This window comes from Natator depressus, chromosome 10, assembly GCF_965152275.1.
Source record: "Natator depressus isolate rNatDep1 chromosome 10, rNatDep2.hap1, whole genome shotgun sequence".
Classification (NCBI taxonomy): domain Eukaryota; kingdom Metazoa; phylum Chordata; order Testudines; family Cheloniidae; genus Natator; species Natator depressus.
This window is the reverse complement of record NC_134243.1, coordinates 65,717,725-65,737,325: the sequence shown is the minus strand read 5'-3', so window position 1 is coordinate 65,737,325 and position 19,601 is coordinate 65,717,725. Positions and strand designations below refer to the sequence as shown.

The following is a 19,601-nucleotide window of genomic DNA, read 5'->3' as shown; positions in this document are numbered from 1 at the left end:
TACTGGCTAAAGGGCTAGCTACTTTGCAGCAAAAAGAAAAGGAGGACTTGTGGCACCTTAGAGACTAACCAATTTATTTGAGCATAAGCTTTTGTGAGCTACAGCTCACTTCATCGGATGCATTCAGTGGAAAATACAGTGGGGAGATTTATATACACAGAGAACACGAAACAATGGGTGTTATCATACACACTGTAAGGAGAGTGATCACTTAAGATGAGCTAATATCAGCAGGAGCGGCAGGGAAGAGGGGAAGAAAACCTTTTGTAATGATAATCAAGGTGGGCCATTTCCAGCAGTTGACAAGAACGTCTGAGGAAGAGTGGGGGGTGGGGGTGGCGGGGAATAAACATGGGAAAATAGTTTTTACTTTGTGTAATGACCCATCCACTCCCAGTCTCTATTCAAGCCTAAGTTAATTGTATCCAGTTTGCAAATTAATTCCAATTCAGCAGTCTCTCATTGGAGTCTGTTTTGAAGTCTTTTTGTTGTAATATTGCAACTTTAGGTCTGTAATCGAGTGACCAGACAGATTGAAGTGTTCTCCGACTGGTTTATGAATGTTATAATTCTTGACATCTGATTTTTGTCCATTTATTCTTCTACGTAGAGACTGTCCAGTTTGACCAGTGTACATGGCAGAGGGGCATTGCTGGCACATATCACATTGGTAGATGTGCAGGTGAACGAGCCTCTGATAGTGTGGCTGATGTGATTAGGCCTATGATGGTGTCCCCTGAATAGATATGTGGACACAGTTGGCAACAGGCTTTGTTGCAAGGATAGGTTCCTGGGTTAGTGGTTCTGTTGTGTGGCGTGTGGTTGTTGGTGAGTATTTGCTTCAGGTTGGGGGCTGTCTATAAGCAAGGACTGGCCTGTCTCCCAAGATCTGTGAGAGTGATGGGTCATCCTTCAGGATAGGTTGTAGATCGTTGATGATGCGTTGGAGAGGTTTTAGTTGGGGGCTGAAGGTGATGGCTAGTGGCGTTCTGTTGTTTTCTTTGTTGGGCCTGTCCTGTCGTAGGTGACTTCTGGGTACGCTTCTGGCTGTGTCAATCTATTTCTTCACTTCAGCAGGTGGGTATTGTAGTTGTAAGAATGCTTGATAGAGATCTTGTAGGTGTTTGTCTCTGTCTGAGGGGTTGGCGCAAATGCGGTTGTATCGTAGAGCTTGGCTGTAGACAATGGATCGTGTGGTGTGATCTGGGTGAAAGCTGGAGGCACGTAGGTAGGAATAGAGATCAGTAGGTTTCCGGTATAGGGTGGTGTTTATGTGACCATCGCTTATTAGCACCGTAGTATCCAGGAAGTGGATCTCTTGTGTGGACTGGTCCAGGCTGAGGTTGATGGTGGGATGGAAATTGTTGAAATCATGGTGGAATTCCTCAAGGGCTTCTTTTCCATAGGTCCAGATGATGAAGATGTCATCAATATAGTGCAAGTAGAGTAGGGGCATTAGGGGATGAGAGCTGGGGAAGCGTTGTTCTAAGTCAGCCATAAAAATGTTGGCATACTGTGGGGCCATGCGGGTACCCCATAGCAGTGCCGCTGGTTTGAAGGTATACATTGTCCCCAAATGTGAAATAGTTATGGGTGAGGACAAAGTCACAAAGTTCAGCCACCAGGTTTGCCGTGACATTATCGGGGATACTGTTCCTGACAGCTTGTAGTCCATCTTTGTGTGGAATGTTGGTGTAGAGGGCTTCTACATCCATAATGGCCAGGATGGTGTTTTCAGGAAGATCACCGATGGATTGTAGCTTCCTCAGGAAGTCAGTGGTGTCCCGAAGATAGCTGGGAGTGCTGGTAGCGTAGGGCCTGAGGAGGGAGTCTACATAGCCAGACAATCCTGCTGTCAGGGTGCGAATGCCTGAGATGATGGGGCGTCCAGGATTTCCAGGTTTATGGATCTTGGGTAGCAGATAGAATACCCCAGGTCGGGGTTCCAGGGGTGTGTCTGTGTCGATTTGTTCTTGTGCTTTTTCAGGGAGTTTCTTGAGCAAATGGTGTAGTTTCTTTTGGTAACCCTCAGTGGGATCAGAGGGTAACGGCTTGTAGAAAGTGGTGTTGCAGAGCTGCCTAGCAGCCTCTTGTTCATATTCCGACCTATTCATGATGACGACAGCACCTCCTTTGTCAGCCTTTTTGATTATGATGTCAGAGTTGTTTCTGAGGCTTTGGGTGGCATTGTGTTCTGCACGGCTGAGGTTATGGGGCAAGTGATGCTGCTTTTCCACAATTTCAGCCCATGCACGTCGGCGGAAGCATTCTATGTAGAAGTCCAGTCTGTTGTTTCGACCTTCAGGAGGAGTCCACCTAGAATCCTTCTTTTTGTAGTGTTGGTAGGGAGGTCTCTGTGGATTAGTATGTTGTTCAGAGGTGTGTTGGAAATATTCCTTGAGTCAGAGACGTCGAAAATAGGATTCTAGGTCACCACAGAACTGTATCATGTTTGTGGGGGTGGAGGGACAGAAGGAGAGGCCCCGAGATAGGATAGATTCTTCTGCTGGGCTAAGAGTACAGTTGGATAGATTAACAATATTGCTGGGTGGGTTAAGGGAACCATTGCTGTGGCCCCTTGTGGCATGTAGTAGTTTAGAGAGTTCTTTTTCTTTTGTAGAGAAGCAAAGTATGTGTTGTAAATGGCTTGTCTAGTTTTTGTAAAGTCCAGCCATGAGGAAGTTTGTGTGGAAGGTTGTTTTTTTATGAGAGTATCCAGTTTTGAGAGCTCATTCTTAATCTTTCCCTGTTTGCTGTAGAGGATGTTGATCAGGTGGTTCCGCAGTTTCTTTGAGAGCGTGTGGCACAAGCTGTCAGCATAGTCTGTGTGGTATGTAGATTGTAATGGATTTTTTACCTTCAGTCCTTTTGGTATGGTGTCCATCTGTTTGCATTTGGAAAGGAAGATGATGTCTGTCTGTATCTGTACGAGTTTCTTCATGAAGTTGATAGATTTGCACTCCATATGGCTAAATGCAGTGCCTTGCATAATGACAGGTTTCAGAGTAGCAGTCAGCATAGTCTATGTGGTATGTAGATTGTAATGGATTTTTTACCTTCAGTCCTTTTGGTATGATGTCCATCTGTTTGTTTGCATTTGGAAAGGAACTTTGCAGCAGTTATTCCATTCAATTTCCACATGTAGACAAGTTCTTGGTTGGAGCAGGTAAATTGGATGATATTCAGACCTGGTGGATATTCTTGCAGAAGGTTCTTATAGGAAATATTATTACCTTGGAATATGTCCTGCTTGCGAGTTGCCCCACCATATAGGTGTGCCTGCCGCTCTGCCAAGATCCCGGTGGGGTCTTTTTCCTCTTCCTTTGGGAGTTGAGCCTCTGGGATCTTTACTCCGCCCTTATTTTAGAGGAGCAGGGAGGAGTGCTCGTCTGGCAAGCAATGCCTGATGCCACAGGGCATCTGTTCAGCACCAGGCCAACCTAAAGAAACCTAAATCCCAAAGATCCCTTAGCTCCATTCTGTTGATCTTCAGCTGACTGACAATTGTGCTGTTTTTAAATCCCCTGCCCTATCCATGACTTTGTGAAATGGTGACAATACATAATGTAATGAGTGATTCACAAATATCTCTATTTTTTTCCTTTAGCCTTGCTTTTGGGAAGCATGCTGGCATTTTTGTACTGGTTCTGCAAGCTGTACATGAGTAATACATCTATGAATCAAGAGAGCCGCTTTCTGCCCAGTGCAGTGCTATCACACAGACCTCATACCTCAGACTTCTTAGATGCCAAAGTCCTACAACTTTAAAAAAGTCTCTATGCATCTCATAAGCATTACATCACCCATAGTTTCTCTCTCTTTTTCTACAGGTTTATGCTTTCTTGTAGCCTATACTATTTACTTATTTGGCTGAGTCTCTGTGCATGAAGGCTTTACCATAGATGTCATCTGTTGTATATGTGTCTTCATAGCTTCCAGCATATTTATGTTAACTTTTATCCAACAAACATTCTGTTAAAGTATCTAGAGTCAAATATCACTTTGAGAACTTGCTGTCTGGGCATTGTAGCACTAAGCTTGTACTGAGATGGGTTACATCATGTTTTTTTAATTATTTTTATTATACAGGGTATCCATTAGGGTTTTCTGTCTTGCTGAAGGAGGTGCGATTAATATAAATTGTTTTATATAGACATTTCAGGAACAATAACTATCGATACACTTAGTATAGATGTCACAGTAAAGAGTGATTCTTTCTTTTACCACACATACAGAACTTAGTTTGTGTGATAAATGAGTTTATTATTCTTTAAGGGTGCTTATTACATTACTTTCTCCTCTGCCCCATCTCTAAGGAAAACTCACTAACTATCTCTGGTCTTGATCATATTTGATTAGATTATTCTGCCAAGAGCTCTATGACCGTTGAACCTTCAATTCTGGATTAAAGGTTGAAAGATTATTCAAGTTTCTGGCACGGCCATAATTGCATCTAGTGCTTGTATTATATTAGTGCAGCCCAAATCCAAAATTATTACATGTGTCTGTTGGATTTGTTGGGTCATCTTTTCTTACAGAAATAGAATAACAGATCCAGGAAGTTACAGATGGAGAAGTCCTGTCAGATTATTCTGTCCATTGCAGAATTTTTTATTGAAGTGAATTTGCTAATCTAGTGTATAATTTAGCTTTGAGTCCCAAGCAAAGACGTTTCCATCACTTCCCTTCGGAGACGATTCCACAGACTAATGGAGCTAACGGTCAGACAGATTTTCCTGATATTCATTCTAAATTTATCTTTTTAATGCGTGCCTTTTATTCTTTCTTATAACCTTGTGTCTCTCTGTCCTTTCTATTCTTAGTGTTTACAGTCTTCAAATATTTATAGGCTACAGAAACATAGAAATTAGAGGTGTTTTTCATCTCTAAATATTAAATGACAGGATTTTCCAGGGTTGTGGGTTTTTTTTTTACTTGTTAGCTTTTTGTTTAACTATATGATACTGCAGCTGTTAGCGGCAATGCCTGGATTTAAGAGATTTTTGACTCTCTTCTCGTAACAAACCTGTTCAATGCAAAAAGAATGGAAGGATTGTCAGCTGTTTGAAATTGTGTCCTATGGTGTATTGTATTGTATGGTACCAAGTAATGTTGGAGCACTATTACATGACTGCTGCTCCTTTGGGAACCATGTTAAAAACAAGCTGGGTATCTCATGAGGTTATCTTAGTGAGCAACATCTTAAATGAACACAATTTCCCTCCTGCATGTAACATTCAAATTCCGGTTCCCACTTTTATTTCAAAACCCAAATAGAATTAACTGTCTTTTAAATCTGTCTTTCCAATAGAGATAAATAAGGAATATACAGAATGTTGGTCCCAGCTGTGCGTTGCGTGCTATTAATGTAGTGGCAGAACCGTTTGGACAGAACCACTCTTGCTCTAAGCAAGCTAGTAATGCGGGGACACTAAGATGTTTTGTATTATGTATTTGTGAATACGTAAGGCCTTGTGCCTGTTTCCTCTCCTCTCCTCTCTTTCTCTCTGTTTGTTTTAAGTACACTCCCTTCATATCCACAGCACACTGGATAGTTCATTACAGGTAATAGCATCTCTGCTTTCAAAAAAACGGAAGAATGTTCAGATAATTGAGTGAACCTGTATGCTGAATATTCTTAGGTGCTTTAACACAGCAGTCTCTTCAAAAGTGGACTTTTCCTGATTGTTTTTCTATCAGAATCCTTCCCCCTGTTTGTCCAGTTACCTGACCAGATGGAGATGGGTAGGAAGAACAGGCAGGTAGTAAAATATTGTAGATATGGTTAAAATGGCCCCTAACTTCTCTGAACCAATTTAGTGCATTTCTAGTTTAGTCTCTTACACCTTTTATTCTCTTACTTTCCTGTGCACAAAAAGAAATCTTAATTAAGTAATTGATTGGCAGACTAGGGAGTAACAGTTAGAGCCAGCTCCCTGGTAGTTTCTTAATTGCAGCTTATAATAAATAGATGAACTGTCAGTTCCTTGAAGATATCTGATCACTGTGCAACATTTCCTTGCATTTTGTCTGCCAAAAAAGTTAAACTTTGCCATGTTTAACAGATCGCACCTAATGTTTTTCACTTCCTTTCCCAAGCAGGTGTTGTTACTTGTCTACAACTCATACTGTCTTAGTCCCTTTATAGCTTATTACACATTATCATAAATGATACATCTAGCTTTATAGTTCTAGGAAATGTAAATATTTATTGAAGGATCTTTTCAAAGTAGCTTTTTGAAAAATTTTATTGCTCTTTCAGTTTCTGTCCAGTGAGTGGGGCCATTGTCTGTCAGTAGTGGCTGCCATTTTATGAATATTTTCCTGTGGGAGCCCAGTTTAAGATGTAGATTAGGATTCAAAGAATAGTTTTAACCACTTGAAAGCCTTGGAAATGTTGAGCATTTCTAAATTCTGAAGTAAATTTTATAATTGAAAAAACTTGATTTCATTTGTAGTTGGTTTAACCACTTAACATAAATGTTTTATTTAAAAAAAAAAAAGAGTATTTCCCGTAAGCAGTTTAGAAATGGTGGCTTTCGTGGACTTCCAATGGTCCTATTCAGTATCCTCTCATCAAGATGTCATATTCATATTGCATTGACAATTAGTTATATAGATCACTTAACTAAAATCCTTAGGGTTTTGCTCTTCTTTGCATTTAGATGTAAAGGCTTGAATATCTCACATTACACTTGGATTTTCTTTTGAATTGCAGCTGCTATTTCCTTTGCTATTTCTGTGGTAGAGAAGAGTGTATCTGGAAATCTGTTTATATTTGGACCTCTGAGTCAGCCATTCAGAAAAATGTAGTATGAAAGATCAGTTACATACTATGTATATTAGCCACTGCCTCTGCCATTCTGATTCTTTTAAAACAAAACAAAAAAAGCCTCAGAAGAGTAGCATCCCCCCGCCCCGGTCTATTTTAGTTCGTTTGTCAAAATGCAGGGGAATATCTTCAAGCACATTTGTGTTTGGTTGCTATTTGGATCTGTATTGCTGTGCACTTCTTTTTTAAAACTAATTTTGTTGCAAATCGCATGCCATGAAGTGAGGTGATAAATATATCTATGCATATCGCAAAGCATTATGGTATGTATTCAGAAGAGGAAATAGTAGAAAGAGGGAAAGAGTAAATTTGACTGGCTTATAAGAAAAAAAATAGGAGCACTAATGGCAAGGTCATAAAAAGAAAAGGAGGACTTGTGGCACCTTAGAGACGAACCAATTTATTTGAGCATAAGCTTTCGTGAGCTACAGCTCACTTCATCGGATGCATGCTCTAGCTCACGAAAGCTTATGCTCAAATAAACTGGTTAGTCTCTAAGGTGCCACAAGTCCTCCTTTTCTTTTTGCGGATACAGACTAACACGGCTGCTACTCTGAAAGGTCATAAAAGTTAAGAAAGGAGGGGGGAGGAGGAATCATATTGTGAATTGCATAAAACACTTTTTGCTCAATATAAATTATAGTTTAGAAAAAAATTCTGCTTGAAATACATCATAGATGGTGTTGCCAGGATACTTCCTGATCGTGTTAATTAAACTGTCCTGCAGATATAGCTTAATTAGCATATAATTTGCATATTGGACACAATGGTGCATGTTCCTAAAGAAAGCTCCTCTTCTACTAATAGACCATTGTATTCAGATACATTTTCAAGGGGGAAAAAGTCTTTAGACATAACTATATTTTCTTTTTGCAACCACATGATTAAGATCTGTGCTAATGAACTGATGTATATAAAACCTGTGTAGTAAGATGGTATTTTATGCTAGCTCCAGTACATTCTTTTCCAGATCCCCCTTTGATAGCTTTCCTCTTGTAAAATAGTACCTTATTTCATGAGGTGCCCCATTGCTTAAGGTACTAATCAAACTGAGCAAAAGAGGCAGTATCTGGCTCTTGAAGATATCATTATATACAGTTATTGATGCTACAGTTCACAACTCTCCCAGATCACCTGGGACAGTCCTGAAATTAAGCAGGGCTGTGCTGCTCATTTGGGGCTCCCGCCTCTGGAGTTAACTCCTGTAGCACCTCTGGATCAGCTTGCTTGTCTGCCTGAAGTGACATAGTGGGGAGCAGAGCGCTGATCAGAAGGCAGTTCCTTGCTCTGCCTACCTGTGGAGAATGCTTTTCTGATTGGCATTCTGTGGCCTACTCTGCCCAGATGCTTCAGCAGCAGAGATCGAATGCTGCAGGAGCGGTTCCACTGCAGTGACAGAGGCAACCAGGACAAAGGAGGAATGAGAGAAGAACCAATGGGGCAGCGAGCACGCTCGCAGATGGAGGGAAAAAGAGCAAGGGAGTCATTGAGAAGAAGGGGACAAGGAAGGACAGGGAACAGGAGGGAAAACATAAAGACAATGGGAGAGAGAAGAGTTCAGAAATGGTGGGGAGGAGAAAAACAACAAGGTGGGAAAGGAGAGAGAAAAATGACAATCAAAATATTTTCATATTTTGTGTGTGTGTGTGTGTGTGTGTGTGTGTGTGTGTGTGTGTGTGTGTGTGTGTGTGTGTGTGTAAAAAAACGGTCCCTACAAAGTACATCCTTCCCAGCCCTGGTGCCTGACTTTCCCCAGCCTAGCTCCTTGTGTGGTCATTTATACATGTGCTAAGTAGGTAAATGGCTACACAAGGTGCTAAGCAGCGGAGAATTAGGTTCCTAGTGCCTATGAAATGCTAAAAATGCAAGTGCTGCTGTGAGTTCCCAACAAAGACCCTGCCCTTCAGCCCAGAACTCTTGGCCTTGGATGTGCCTGGCCCTCACACCAGGTATTGGAAGCTGTTAAAAGAGTATGTAGAGGTGTTTTTGACTGGCCATTTATTATAATGCTTACTGAAAGTTTTATGGGAGCATCTAATAAATACATTCATTTACAACTATAGCCATTTACAAAGAAGATGATAAAACAAAATATGGCAAAATACATTGGTCAAAAGAAATTCCTGGAAATTGGAAGATTGCAGAAAAAATCCAAACAAAATGAAGTTAGCAAGAGAAGAGAATAGAAAAAAGACATCTCTGTCTTGAATCTGTAACATTCCTATAGAAATTGCAGGGACTAATTTTGTATTTTTTCTTTGTATTAATTATTTTTATGTCCAAAGATTTTTCCTGTAATTCTCAACATTGCCAGCCCAGCATTCAATCAGTATTTCAGCTCCTCAAAGGAAGCATTTTCCTGATGCTCTGTGAGCTCTCTTTTAATAGTAGTGGATTACAGAGGAAAAACATTTTCACTCATATCATTGCTAAAGTAATCTACTTCCTCTTTGACTATGACAGAGTTCTAATTTCAATGAAATAGTGCAGGAGTAGTAAGCTGTGGAACCACAGTGGCATTTTTTTAAATAAAAAGTTATTGAGCATTGAATCAAGTGACAGTCAAGGTATTAAAATATTTCATAAGTAAAATCCTTCATGCCTACCGCAAACTCCAAATTTAGACTGGGAACCTGCTAATCATTCTGAATAATGATGTTGCTAGAATATGCATTTCAGATGTTGCTTCCGTATCTAATTCTTTTTTCAACTCTTTTAAAACAGGTGATTATAAACAGCACAATCACACCTAATATGACCTTTACGAAAACATCGCAGAAGTTTGGTCAGTGGGCGGACAGCAGAGCAAACACTGTGTTTGGTTTGGGTTTTTCCTCTGAACAGCAGCTAACAAAGGTAACTGGGCTCATTTTATTTCTGAAACAGCAGCTGTGGTTCTTGTGAATTAGGGAACTGCTGCACTGTCGGTACCAATCTGGTAGGAGTCTCACAAATTGAATTTATCGGTAGCTCATTAATGATCTCTTCTTCTCTATGTGCAAGTTGTTAAACTCCTAACTATCCAGTGGTTGCTTATAGAGCCTCAGTGAAGGTTACAAAGTTCACTGATACAAGGATACATTTTAATTTGATCACCTGTGGCCCTCTATAAAAACAAAAGGCTATGAGATTTTGAAGCTTAGTTTTTTAGATGTTCTCAAATACAGTCTAAGCGGTTTCTTGGCATCTCTTTTCCTAGACTATGTGCTAATTTTATACAAAAACTACATCAAAAGAACATTAAGGATACAAAGTGAAGCACTAAAATGTCAGAAAATGCCAACGTTAAGGCTGCCTATGCATGCTTAATTCTACATCTATGTTGCAGAGAAGTCTCTATTATTTTAACAGACATCCAACTAATAGGCTTATTTAGAATCCGAAATTGTCTTCCTATGAAGTACATATGGCCTTGGATGTAGTGTAGTGGTGTACTGGTTTGTGTGTTGATGAGTGAATTTGACCCATAGTGGCTGGCCCTTTGATGTTAAGGGGACTATTACTACAAGTGACTATAAAGAAAAGTTGTCCTTTATTTCAGCTGGGGTGAGCCTGTGCTTTTGGAGCAGAAGGCTGAGGATTGTAGTTCTAGCTCCCCTATGTCACTTGTCTGCAGAACAGATTACAGTGAAGGCTTGTAAAATATCCAGCCAACTCTAGTAATGAATAACTAGTAGTGTAAACAATACCTCTCACAGTGATTTGGTTAATACTTTTCAAACGCAAGTCAGGCAACCAGAATGTTTGTTCTCACAATAAAAGAAGGTACTTACCTAACACATAGTTGATGTTTTAAGCATGAACACTCAACCCTTATTGGCACTGTTTTATCAGTTAACCAAATATCACGTCCTTCGGCATTCCAAACAGTCTCCATTACTCTCCTTCTGTCTTCTTGCATGTTTTGGTCTGAGAGGTACTAGTGTTGAAATTTTAAAAGCTGCTTCTTGGGTCTGAAACAGCAAAGACTGACCATTGTAGGGAAAGGAAAAGCCTGTAGGATGTAATGTGTTTACTTTCAGTCAGTTGGGTGACTGAATTCTACCTGAACATATTTTTGTTAAATTGGTCTTACTGAGTTCATGCATTTTCCACACGACTGCACTTTTTGCAAATATTTCACATTTGCAAAAATGATCATGCAAAATTGTTTTCACTCTTGGGATGACTAGAAAAGTGTCCTGGTAACAATCTGGTTCTCCTGGAATGTTATAGGACTAAATCATCCAGTAAAACGAAAAAATATTACCTGCTTTTAAAAAAAGAGAATGTATCTGTGGCAATGCTTCAGGAAACTTATCTCAAAACAGAAGAATCAGTCTTAAAAGGAATGTGTACCATGGAATATCTTTCAGCTCCCATGAGAGAGAGGTTTGTGTATTAAGTAGAATGGGAATGTAAAAGGATTAAAACCTATCCAGAAGGCAGATGAGGTGGTTGTTGGGTGTGCAGAGGACAAACATGCACCAAGTGTGGAATATACATTTCTTCAGAAATAATTTTGGAGTGATGGCAATGGTCCAGAATTCAAAGGTAATAGTGGCAGGTGACTTCAATAGCTGTCTGGCCACAATGTGGGATAAACTACCAATGAGACAAGGTCCATCTAAAGAAGCTCAAATGCTGGAACTAGTGTATAAAGAACAGGACACAATAGAGATTTGGATTTTGCCTTTTTTTCTCTGAAACTGCAAAAAACACTTACTAGAATAGATTTAATTTCAATATCAAAAGGTTTCCTACATGAAATCTTATTAGAATGGAATCTCTGACCCTGTTCTTGTCTTCATGAAAATAAAGTCCAGTTCAGGGTTATTAAAAGCTGGAGATTTAGTAATATATAAGTTTAGTAATATAGAAGTAAGTTTTGTTAAAAGACTCAAACTTTGTGAATGAAATGGATAATTGATAATTATATTAAGGACAATAGCTCACAGGATATACCCTGGGAGCTAGATGGGAAGCATTTAAAGCAGTAATAAGGGGACATACTATCTCATGCCATAGTTATAGGGAAAAAAGACATCGGCAAAACCGGGAAGAGTTAGAGGAACAAATTTTGCAGAAGCAATGTGTCTAATAATGTAGACTTAGTCAAAGAGATTAAGAATGCGAAAATAGCATTAGAAGTACTGACAACAATAAAAAACAAACAGGCAACTCCCTCGTTTGCCAAAGGCTCTATGAATTGGGGAACAAATCAGGCAGATTACATGCCAGACTGCTCTCTAACAGAAGACCCACAGCAGCCATACCATACTTTAAGGACAAAAATGGGGTACTCCAAAGCAAGCAAACAAAGGGATCAATAAAGTACTAGCATTCTATTTCCAAGTGAGATACACTAGCAGATATGTAAAGTGGAAGATGTGGGAGGAAACATACTGCAAGATATTAAAATGCCCAGACTGACACAGAGTGAAAGGGAGGTACTAGATGGCCCAATAGCATAGGAAGAAATAATAAAAGTACCTAGCTCTTATGCAGCACTGTTCAGATGGAGAAACTGAGACACAGAGGTAAAGTGACTCACCCAAGGTCACCCAACAGGCCAGTGGCCAAGCTGAGAATAAAACCCAGTCCCCTGAGTCCCAGGCCAGTGCTCTAACCAGTAGGCCACAAGTGATTTTTTCATTAAAATCAGGGAGGAGTCCTGGGCTGGAAGGAGATACCATTGAATTCTATAAAATATTAAAACACAGGTAACTCCCTTGCTAGCAAGTGCACTTCAGTCTTCTGAGGCAACAAAGTCCTTACTGGGCACCTTCTAACACACAGATGTAGTTCTGATACCTAAACCAAACAACACTTATCCAATCCAGCATCGTATACGCCTATCTCTTTTTAATAAAGAGAGAGTAAGATTCCATACCTTATTTGTGGAACACAGTAGAGGAGTTATTGAGCATGCAGATATACTCCTCCCATGCATGTACACTTTTTTGCACGTGGACCTTGTCATAAAGGGGTGACAAGAAAGAGCTGATAAGAAACTGTTTTTTATTTCTTGGCCCCAATCACCTGACAATAGGCCACAGTTACAAAAGTTTTTAATAAACCTGTCACATGACACGGGTCAGTGTCTAGGGTTGCCAGGCGTCCAGTTTTCAACTGGAATGCCCAGTTGAGCAGGGACCCTGGCAGCTCTGATCAGTAATGATGACCGGGCCGCTAAAAGACCAGTTGGTGCACAGCGCGGCTAAAGCAGGCTCCCTGGCTTTGCGCAACTCCTGGAAGCAGACAGCACGTCTGGCTCCTAGGCACAGGTGTGGCCAGGCTCCGCAGCTCCCATTAGCTGGGAATCAGGGCCAATGGTAGCTGCAGGGGTGGCACCTGTGGGCAAGGGGGTATGCATAGCCCCTGGCCCCTCTGCCTAGGACCTGGACAAGCCGGCTGCTTCCGGGAGCCGCCTGAGGTAAGCGCCGCCCGGCTGGAGCCCGCAACCCAAACCCTCTCCTGCACCCCAGCCCTCAGCCCCCTCCAGCATCCCAGAGCCCACACCCCCCAGCTGGAATCCTAGCCCCCTCCTGCACCCCAACCCCCTGCCCCAGCCCTGAGCCCCCTCCTGTACCCCAAACTCCTCATCCCCCACCCCACACTGAAACCCGCACCCCAAGCCTCTGCCCCAGCCCTGAGCCCCCTTCCGCACTCCAAACCCCTTGGCCCTAGCCCAGAGCCCCCCTCCTGTACCCAAAACCCTTCATCTCCATCCCCACCCCAGAGCCCTAACCCCCTCCTCCTGCACCCTGAACCCTTCATTTCTAGCCCCACCCCGAGCCAGAGCGGGAGTGGGGCCTCTGGGCAGGGGGCGAGGCAAGAGTTTGGTTTTGTGTGATTAGAAGTTGGCAACCCTATCAGTGGCCACTGACTTAGGTTAGCTGTCAAAAAACAGAGTCATTGTCCTCTGCTTTTGTTTAGCCATCTTTTATTCCTCCTGTAAGACAGGCTTTCAGGCATGGATTAGGTCATATGAGTTTGGGGTGGATAGTGTAGCTGTTGCTTTTGTGTAAATTATCAGCTATTTTGTTTGGAATCTGATATTCTTGCCATCTGCATAACTTTGTTGTTCTTATTGTAGGGCTGCTTCAGTTCCCGATTCCTGATATACAGCTCTCTTGTAACTACTTCGGGGTTAATTGTTTGCCTAAGAAGCTTATTGGCAATAGGTTTTTGATAGTTTCTAAGATGGTGATCTCCATAAAGAACCATAGTGAGGTGTGTTTCTTCTGCCCACCACAGCTTTTTTTAATTGAATGCTTTGCTGTTTCTCCTAACTTCTCTGCCAATCCATTTGATGACAGAGATGTGACATGGCGTGCCTGAACTGGTATATCAAAGAGAATGGCCAGAATGAGCCAGTCATTAATTGTGGGCCATTATCTTAACTCATTCATAAAACATAAATGGCAAATTTCATGCAGCCTAGTTTCCAAGAGCTTCCTGCAAAATGAGCTGGCAATTAAATATAAATGAGACTGGTTGGGGGGTGGGGATAGCAGCTGTTTTATAGCTCTGGCACTGGCGCAACTTGTGCTTAGGAGGAATAAAACATAACACCAGAAATGTAAAACCTAAACATGTAAAATGTAAGATCTACTAAAATATATATTTCTGTGAATAACTATCTGAAGATTCAAGTTACTTTCAAATAGTTCATATTATGTGACACGTATTAGCACTTTCAATTCCTCATTAAATATCAGCAGGGGAGATTCATAACCAAATATAGCATTTGTATGATACACCTTCTCAAGACCAAAAACACTTGTCAAGATTTGGTAGCAACAAATCCTTCCTTTAATACAGCCTGTGCCCACAGTTTACTGGACTGCTGTGAGATGTCATATATAATTCATAACTGGCTGCAGAAGCTGGGGCTGGCTCTGAAATGTACTTTCAAACCTGCAGCAATGATTAGTTGCTGTTTTCCCTTCCTTCTACCTCCTCCCCTTTCTCCCTTCCTTTGCTAATTTTGGGTAGGTTTGTCAGCCCAAAAGAGTTTGTTTGAAATAGCCAGAGCAGTGGAAGTAGGGGAAAAGAAGAGTGAGGATGAGGAATGAGGCTACTTTTTGAAAGACTTTAAATAACTAAACATACCTCCACCCTCAAGAAAATATCACTCTCTGCTTACATTTCTTTATTTTTAAAAATATATTTAGTAGGATCTTACTAAACTTACAATTATCCATTTTAATTACAAAGTACACATTAAAAGCAACCAGCGGTTATGCTGGTTTAATGACTCATGGCCTGTCTAGATCACAGAAGTGACATACAGGTTTTAATACCAATGGGCTGTGGTCAGGGGGCATAATATATTAACAATTCTCAGAAAATAGGATTCCTGTGATTCTGCAGCCAACGGTGGATTGGGTTTATATACATTACCAATGCCACAAAAGTTCCATAGACACTCTGTAACCTCCCTCAGAAATGTCTTGTCTGTTGCTGATGTAGCAATTGGCACTGGAAATGGTGCAGACGTTTAGTCTGCCACTAAAATGGCTACACAGTTAGAAGAACAGTCAGGTGTTAGTCTTTCATTTCTCACAAGAGCTAAGTGCACCTATCAAACAGTGAAAAGTAGAGATTGTTTAGTGGAATCCAACAGGTGTAAATTAGGCAGAAAAAGACATTTCTAAAGAGGAAACATCAAAACTGTTTATGCATTTGTTAGCATTCAGTGCATAAAGTAACAAACTGAACAAACAGAGAATACTTTTCATTATAATTTCAGTTACAATAATCTTTAACGCTAACCACAATAGTGGGTAAAAATAATTCAGAAACGTGACTGTTTTTAAAGTGAAGATGTCCCTTTAAGTTGGTGGACAATTCCTTTGTTGGTCTTTGCTGCTAGAAGCACATTTATTTAAATAAAATGTATTAGTAAACTTTAGCTTTGACTAAAATCACACAACAGGACTGAGATCATTGTTGGTTATATGTTAAAGAATGTCGGGGGGTGGGGGGGTTCATATATAATTTTTTATATGGAACGGTGGAAAATGTTCTCTTCACAGCGCACGTTATTTTTCAGAGTGGTCATCTGTGTCCATTATGAGGATAGTTTCAGAAATCAAATTTGAAAGATTACTTTTTTCCAGTTTTTCATCTTTTTTCTAGTGCACTTAGACTCATGGGAATTTTGATACATAAGATTTATTGTAAGAGAGTGACTCAATATAACATTAATATATACTCTATGCTGACTTAAAGATACCCAAGTTTGGAGCTTATTTTTGACACAATATGCTAGAAATAATCTGCTTGTTATAGATGTTTTGGTAACAACAGTTGCAACATAAAATGTATTTTACCTAGAAAGGTCAGGGTTTCATGACTCAAGGACAAAATATAGTGCAGTTGTATTCAGTGCGTTTTATAGGTCTCCAGATATAGTGGAATCACATATATACTACCTGTACATTCCTTCAAATAGTAAACACTTTTCATATGCAACTCCAGCTGAAGGTGACTGGACTCTGGAGTTCAGAGTTTTCAGATGTACCTTCACAGATCATATTCGCAACCCTCTCTATATTATATCTAAAATTCCCCTTGGCTTTAAGCACATGCATGCCCATCCAACGGAATCCTGTGATGACATATGTTTGTTGTTAATTTCCTCTGTGTGTGTGTGTATGTGTGTTATATAATATGTTATCTACTGGTATAGTTTTATCTAGATTTCTTATTATAGATGGCATACAAAGCAACACCTGTAGTTCTGGCCACCTACTTGGTTCTGTTCTAAAAAGGGTCTGTGGTTACTAACGTTCTCAGAGTTTTACATTTAGGGCTGAAATTTGGCATGCGTAAGAGCTGAATTATGGTAATCGATAAAACTAATGATCTTGCAATGTTCTAGCAGCAATCTGTGTGTGTGTGTGTGTGTGTGTGTATATATATATATATATAATCGAATGTGTATATACATAATAGAATGTTGTTCAGGGTAATCCTGTCTCTGACAATGGGCACTACCTGAGAAAGGTGTAAGAACCCCATAGTAAATGTGTCAGTTGCTGAAGCATGTATCAAATCACTATGTGGTCTTGAACAAGTCATCTCTCTCTCTGCCTCAGCTACCATGCTTGTAAATTTGAGATGATGACAGTACTTACTTACCTGTGTTGCGTGACTGAATTTATGAATGTATGCAAGGACTTTGAGATCTTTGGATGGAATGTGTGATAAGTGCCGAGTGTTAACCAGTGTAATGGCTTTGGAGAGACTCGATATAATTTTGAAGAGTTGAATCATGTGGTTTTATTAGTGGTGTAGTCTAAGGCTATATTTGAGCATCTTTTGACCTTCTTCCTGAGGGGTGCTTTTGTTTTGACACCCACTTTTTAGGGATTTCACCATTGTACTTAACAGATGACTGAGATTTCCCTTTGGTACTCCCTCTTTATAATCCATCTCAGTCCATCCCTCCCCTCCTTTGAACAACATCTGTAAACATCTTTCTTTTCAAGATATATTGTTATTGTGACAACCCTTCCCTCCCACCCCCGCTAACTCTTCCCTTGTCCCTTTCTCGGATGTAGTTCTCCCTTCTGTTCCTGGATTTTAGTGTAAGTGTAGTTTTTATCACATTTGAATGTTTGTTGTGTTGTGTTCTATTTATTTATTGTTTTTAATTATATATATTCTCAACCATCATTCTGCCATGCCCAATTGTTTCAGTGGAGAGGTGCTTAATAAATTGATCTATTCAGATGATTTTTAAAAAAAATCAATATTGGAAGGAGGGGGAATGAGCTACACTGAAGTAATAAAATGTGGCTTCTACATGTTGGATGCTATTTAGGGAAGGGAATATACCTGTCTGGAAGGAAATATGGCTGACTGTTGAGCAAGTTTCATGTTGTCTTCCCTTTCCAATATTGGAAATTTCTCCACAATAAATTCATGTACGTTTGAACTGCCTTTGGTAGAAGTGAAAGACTCATTCAAAGTGTTACAGACACCCACCCTCATACTGAATACTTTTTATTTAGATGCCTCCCTTGCCCACCCCTTGAACCTGTGTTTTGGGGGTAGGATCCACAAAATTAAAGGATTGGGGTTTGCATATAAGACCAGAACAGCAGAATGAGGCCTTCAATTTTCACGGCCTTAGGCTGGGCCTTTCAAAAGCACTAAGGTAATTCATAAGCACAAAGCCTACTGGAACTTGGTTTTGAAAATCCCATCTTTAGATTTAACTATAGAAGCTTTACTGCATTTTTTCCCTGATGATTTGAATGAACATTTTATGTGAACAGAAACAGCCAAAGCTTTTCAGTCTTCAAACATTGTCTAATATCTTTATTTTTAACAGCTATAAGATAACGAGACTTTTAAGAGAGAGGCCATCTTCTCCCACATTCCTGCTTTATTTTTGGGGTGGAGGGTTACCTTAATTTCACCTTCCTGCTCCTTCATGACACCCTGTCCTCAATCCCTCAAAGGTCTCACGAGCTCATTTATATTCTTTCCTTCAATTGCCTTTCCCTTCAGAACAAAAGACATTTGATAACCGTTAATCTAAACCTACCTCTTTTATCCTCAAACTTTAATAGATGAACATTTTTTTTTAAAATCACGTTCACTTTTCCCCCCAGACTTTTTCTTTCTTCAGCAATAAATAATTATTAGTAATTTCTAAAGAAACTGTGGAGATATTGCCTTGCTTTCAAAACAGAGTTACTACCATCCCTTCCAAGGGAATCTGTTTTTAATTCAAATCAAGCACACACTTAATGTTTCATATCTAAAATTTAAAAATTGCCATAAGCGATTGTATGGTCATGGGTGTTTGCGGACTACAAAGAAACCATATAAAGATTCTATTCTGAACAGTTAATGTGTCCTAAATGATTTTAATAAATATCTTTCATGTATTTGGCAGTTTGCGGAGAAATTCCAGGAAGTAAAAGAAGCTGCCAAACTAGCAAGAGACAGATCTCAAGAGAAAATTGAGACCTCAAGCAATCATTCCCAGGTAAGTCACTTATCTGTAATATATGTACACACACACACATGCAGGAAAAATTATTTGAGACTAGATTCAGCAGTGGAATATACCTGCTTCTGGCAGCTAGTTTAAAGTGTCAACAGAGAAGATGGTTAAATATCATTGTTAACTATTGGTCTTTAACATTGCTGGAGGAATATTCTTTTTCTTGTGTGCTCGCTCTCCTTCTCTTTCTCACTTACATATAATAGTCTTTTCAGGAAGTTACTGAAAAAATAACAAGGTCATCCATATATTCTTTGATATAGTTCTTCATTGTGGTGGCCACTGGGGACTCTGCCTGAATGCATCCGATGAAGTTAGCTCACGAAAGCTTATGCTTAAATAAATTTGTTAGTCTCTAAGGTGCCACAAGTCCTCCTTTTCTTTTTGCCTCACTGCAGTATTTCAGCAATAAATAAATGGAATTTGTTGTAACACTTGCTTATGCCAGTTGCCTAACCCATTTTTTGTGTGGTTGGGGCTGTGTTAGAGATCAGTTTGTACAATGTCACATAGCTAGCGTAATTTGAGTTCTCATGTATTTCATTGTCCAAGTTGGGTGATCCATAGATGTTGGGTGATTACAGTTTGTCTGCAGGTGAGGCTTTACCATCCATTACTCACAGTGACTGATGGAAAGGGAGTTTATAATGTATGTCCACGGAGTACACCTGTCTGGGACAGTTTAGTTTAGAAAGATGCCACTATGCCCAGTGTTAATTGTTTTTGTTAGAATATGATGAAATCAAGTTTTATCACAAG

The 19,601-nt window shown here is 40.0% G+C and overlaps 1 protein-coding gene across 2 annotated transcripts in view; it reads left to right on the top strand.

Annotated features, from left to right (window-relative positions):
- The window catches only part of HOMER2 (homer scaffold protein 2), a 108,356-nt gene that overhangs the window by 60,455 nt on the left and 28,300 nt on the right, over positions 1-19,601 (top strand). For both annotated transcript variants that reach the window (XM_074966415.1, XM_074966416.1), the window contains exons 3-4: positions 9,557-9,688; positions 18,732-18,824. In XM_074966415.1, the coding sequence (XP_074822516.1) occupies positions 9,557-9,688; positions 18,732-18,824 (225 nt within the window). The remainder of the gene's footprint in view (positions 1-9,556; positions 9,689-18,731; positions 18,825-19,601) is intronic.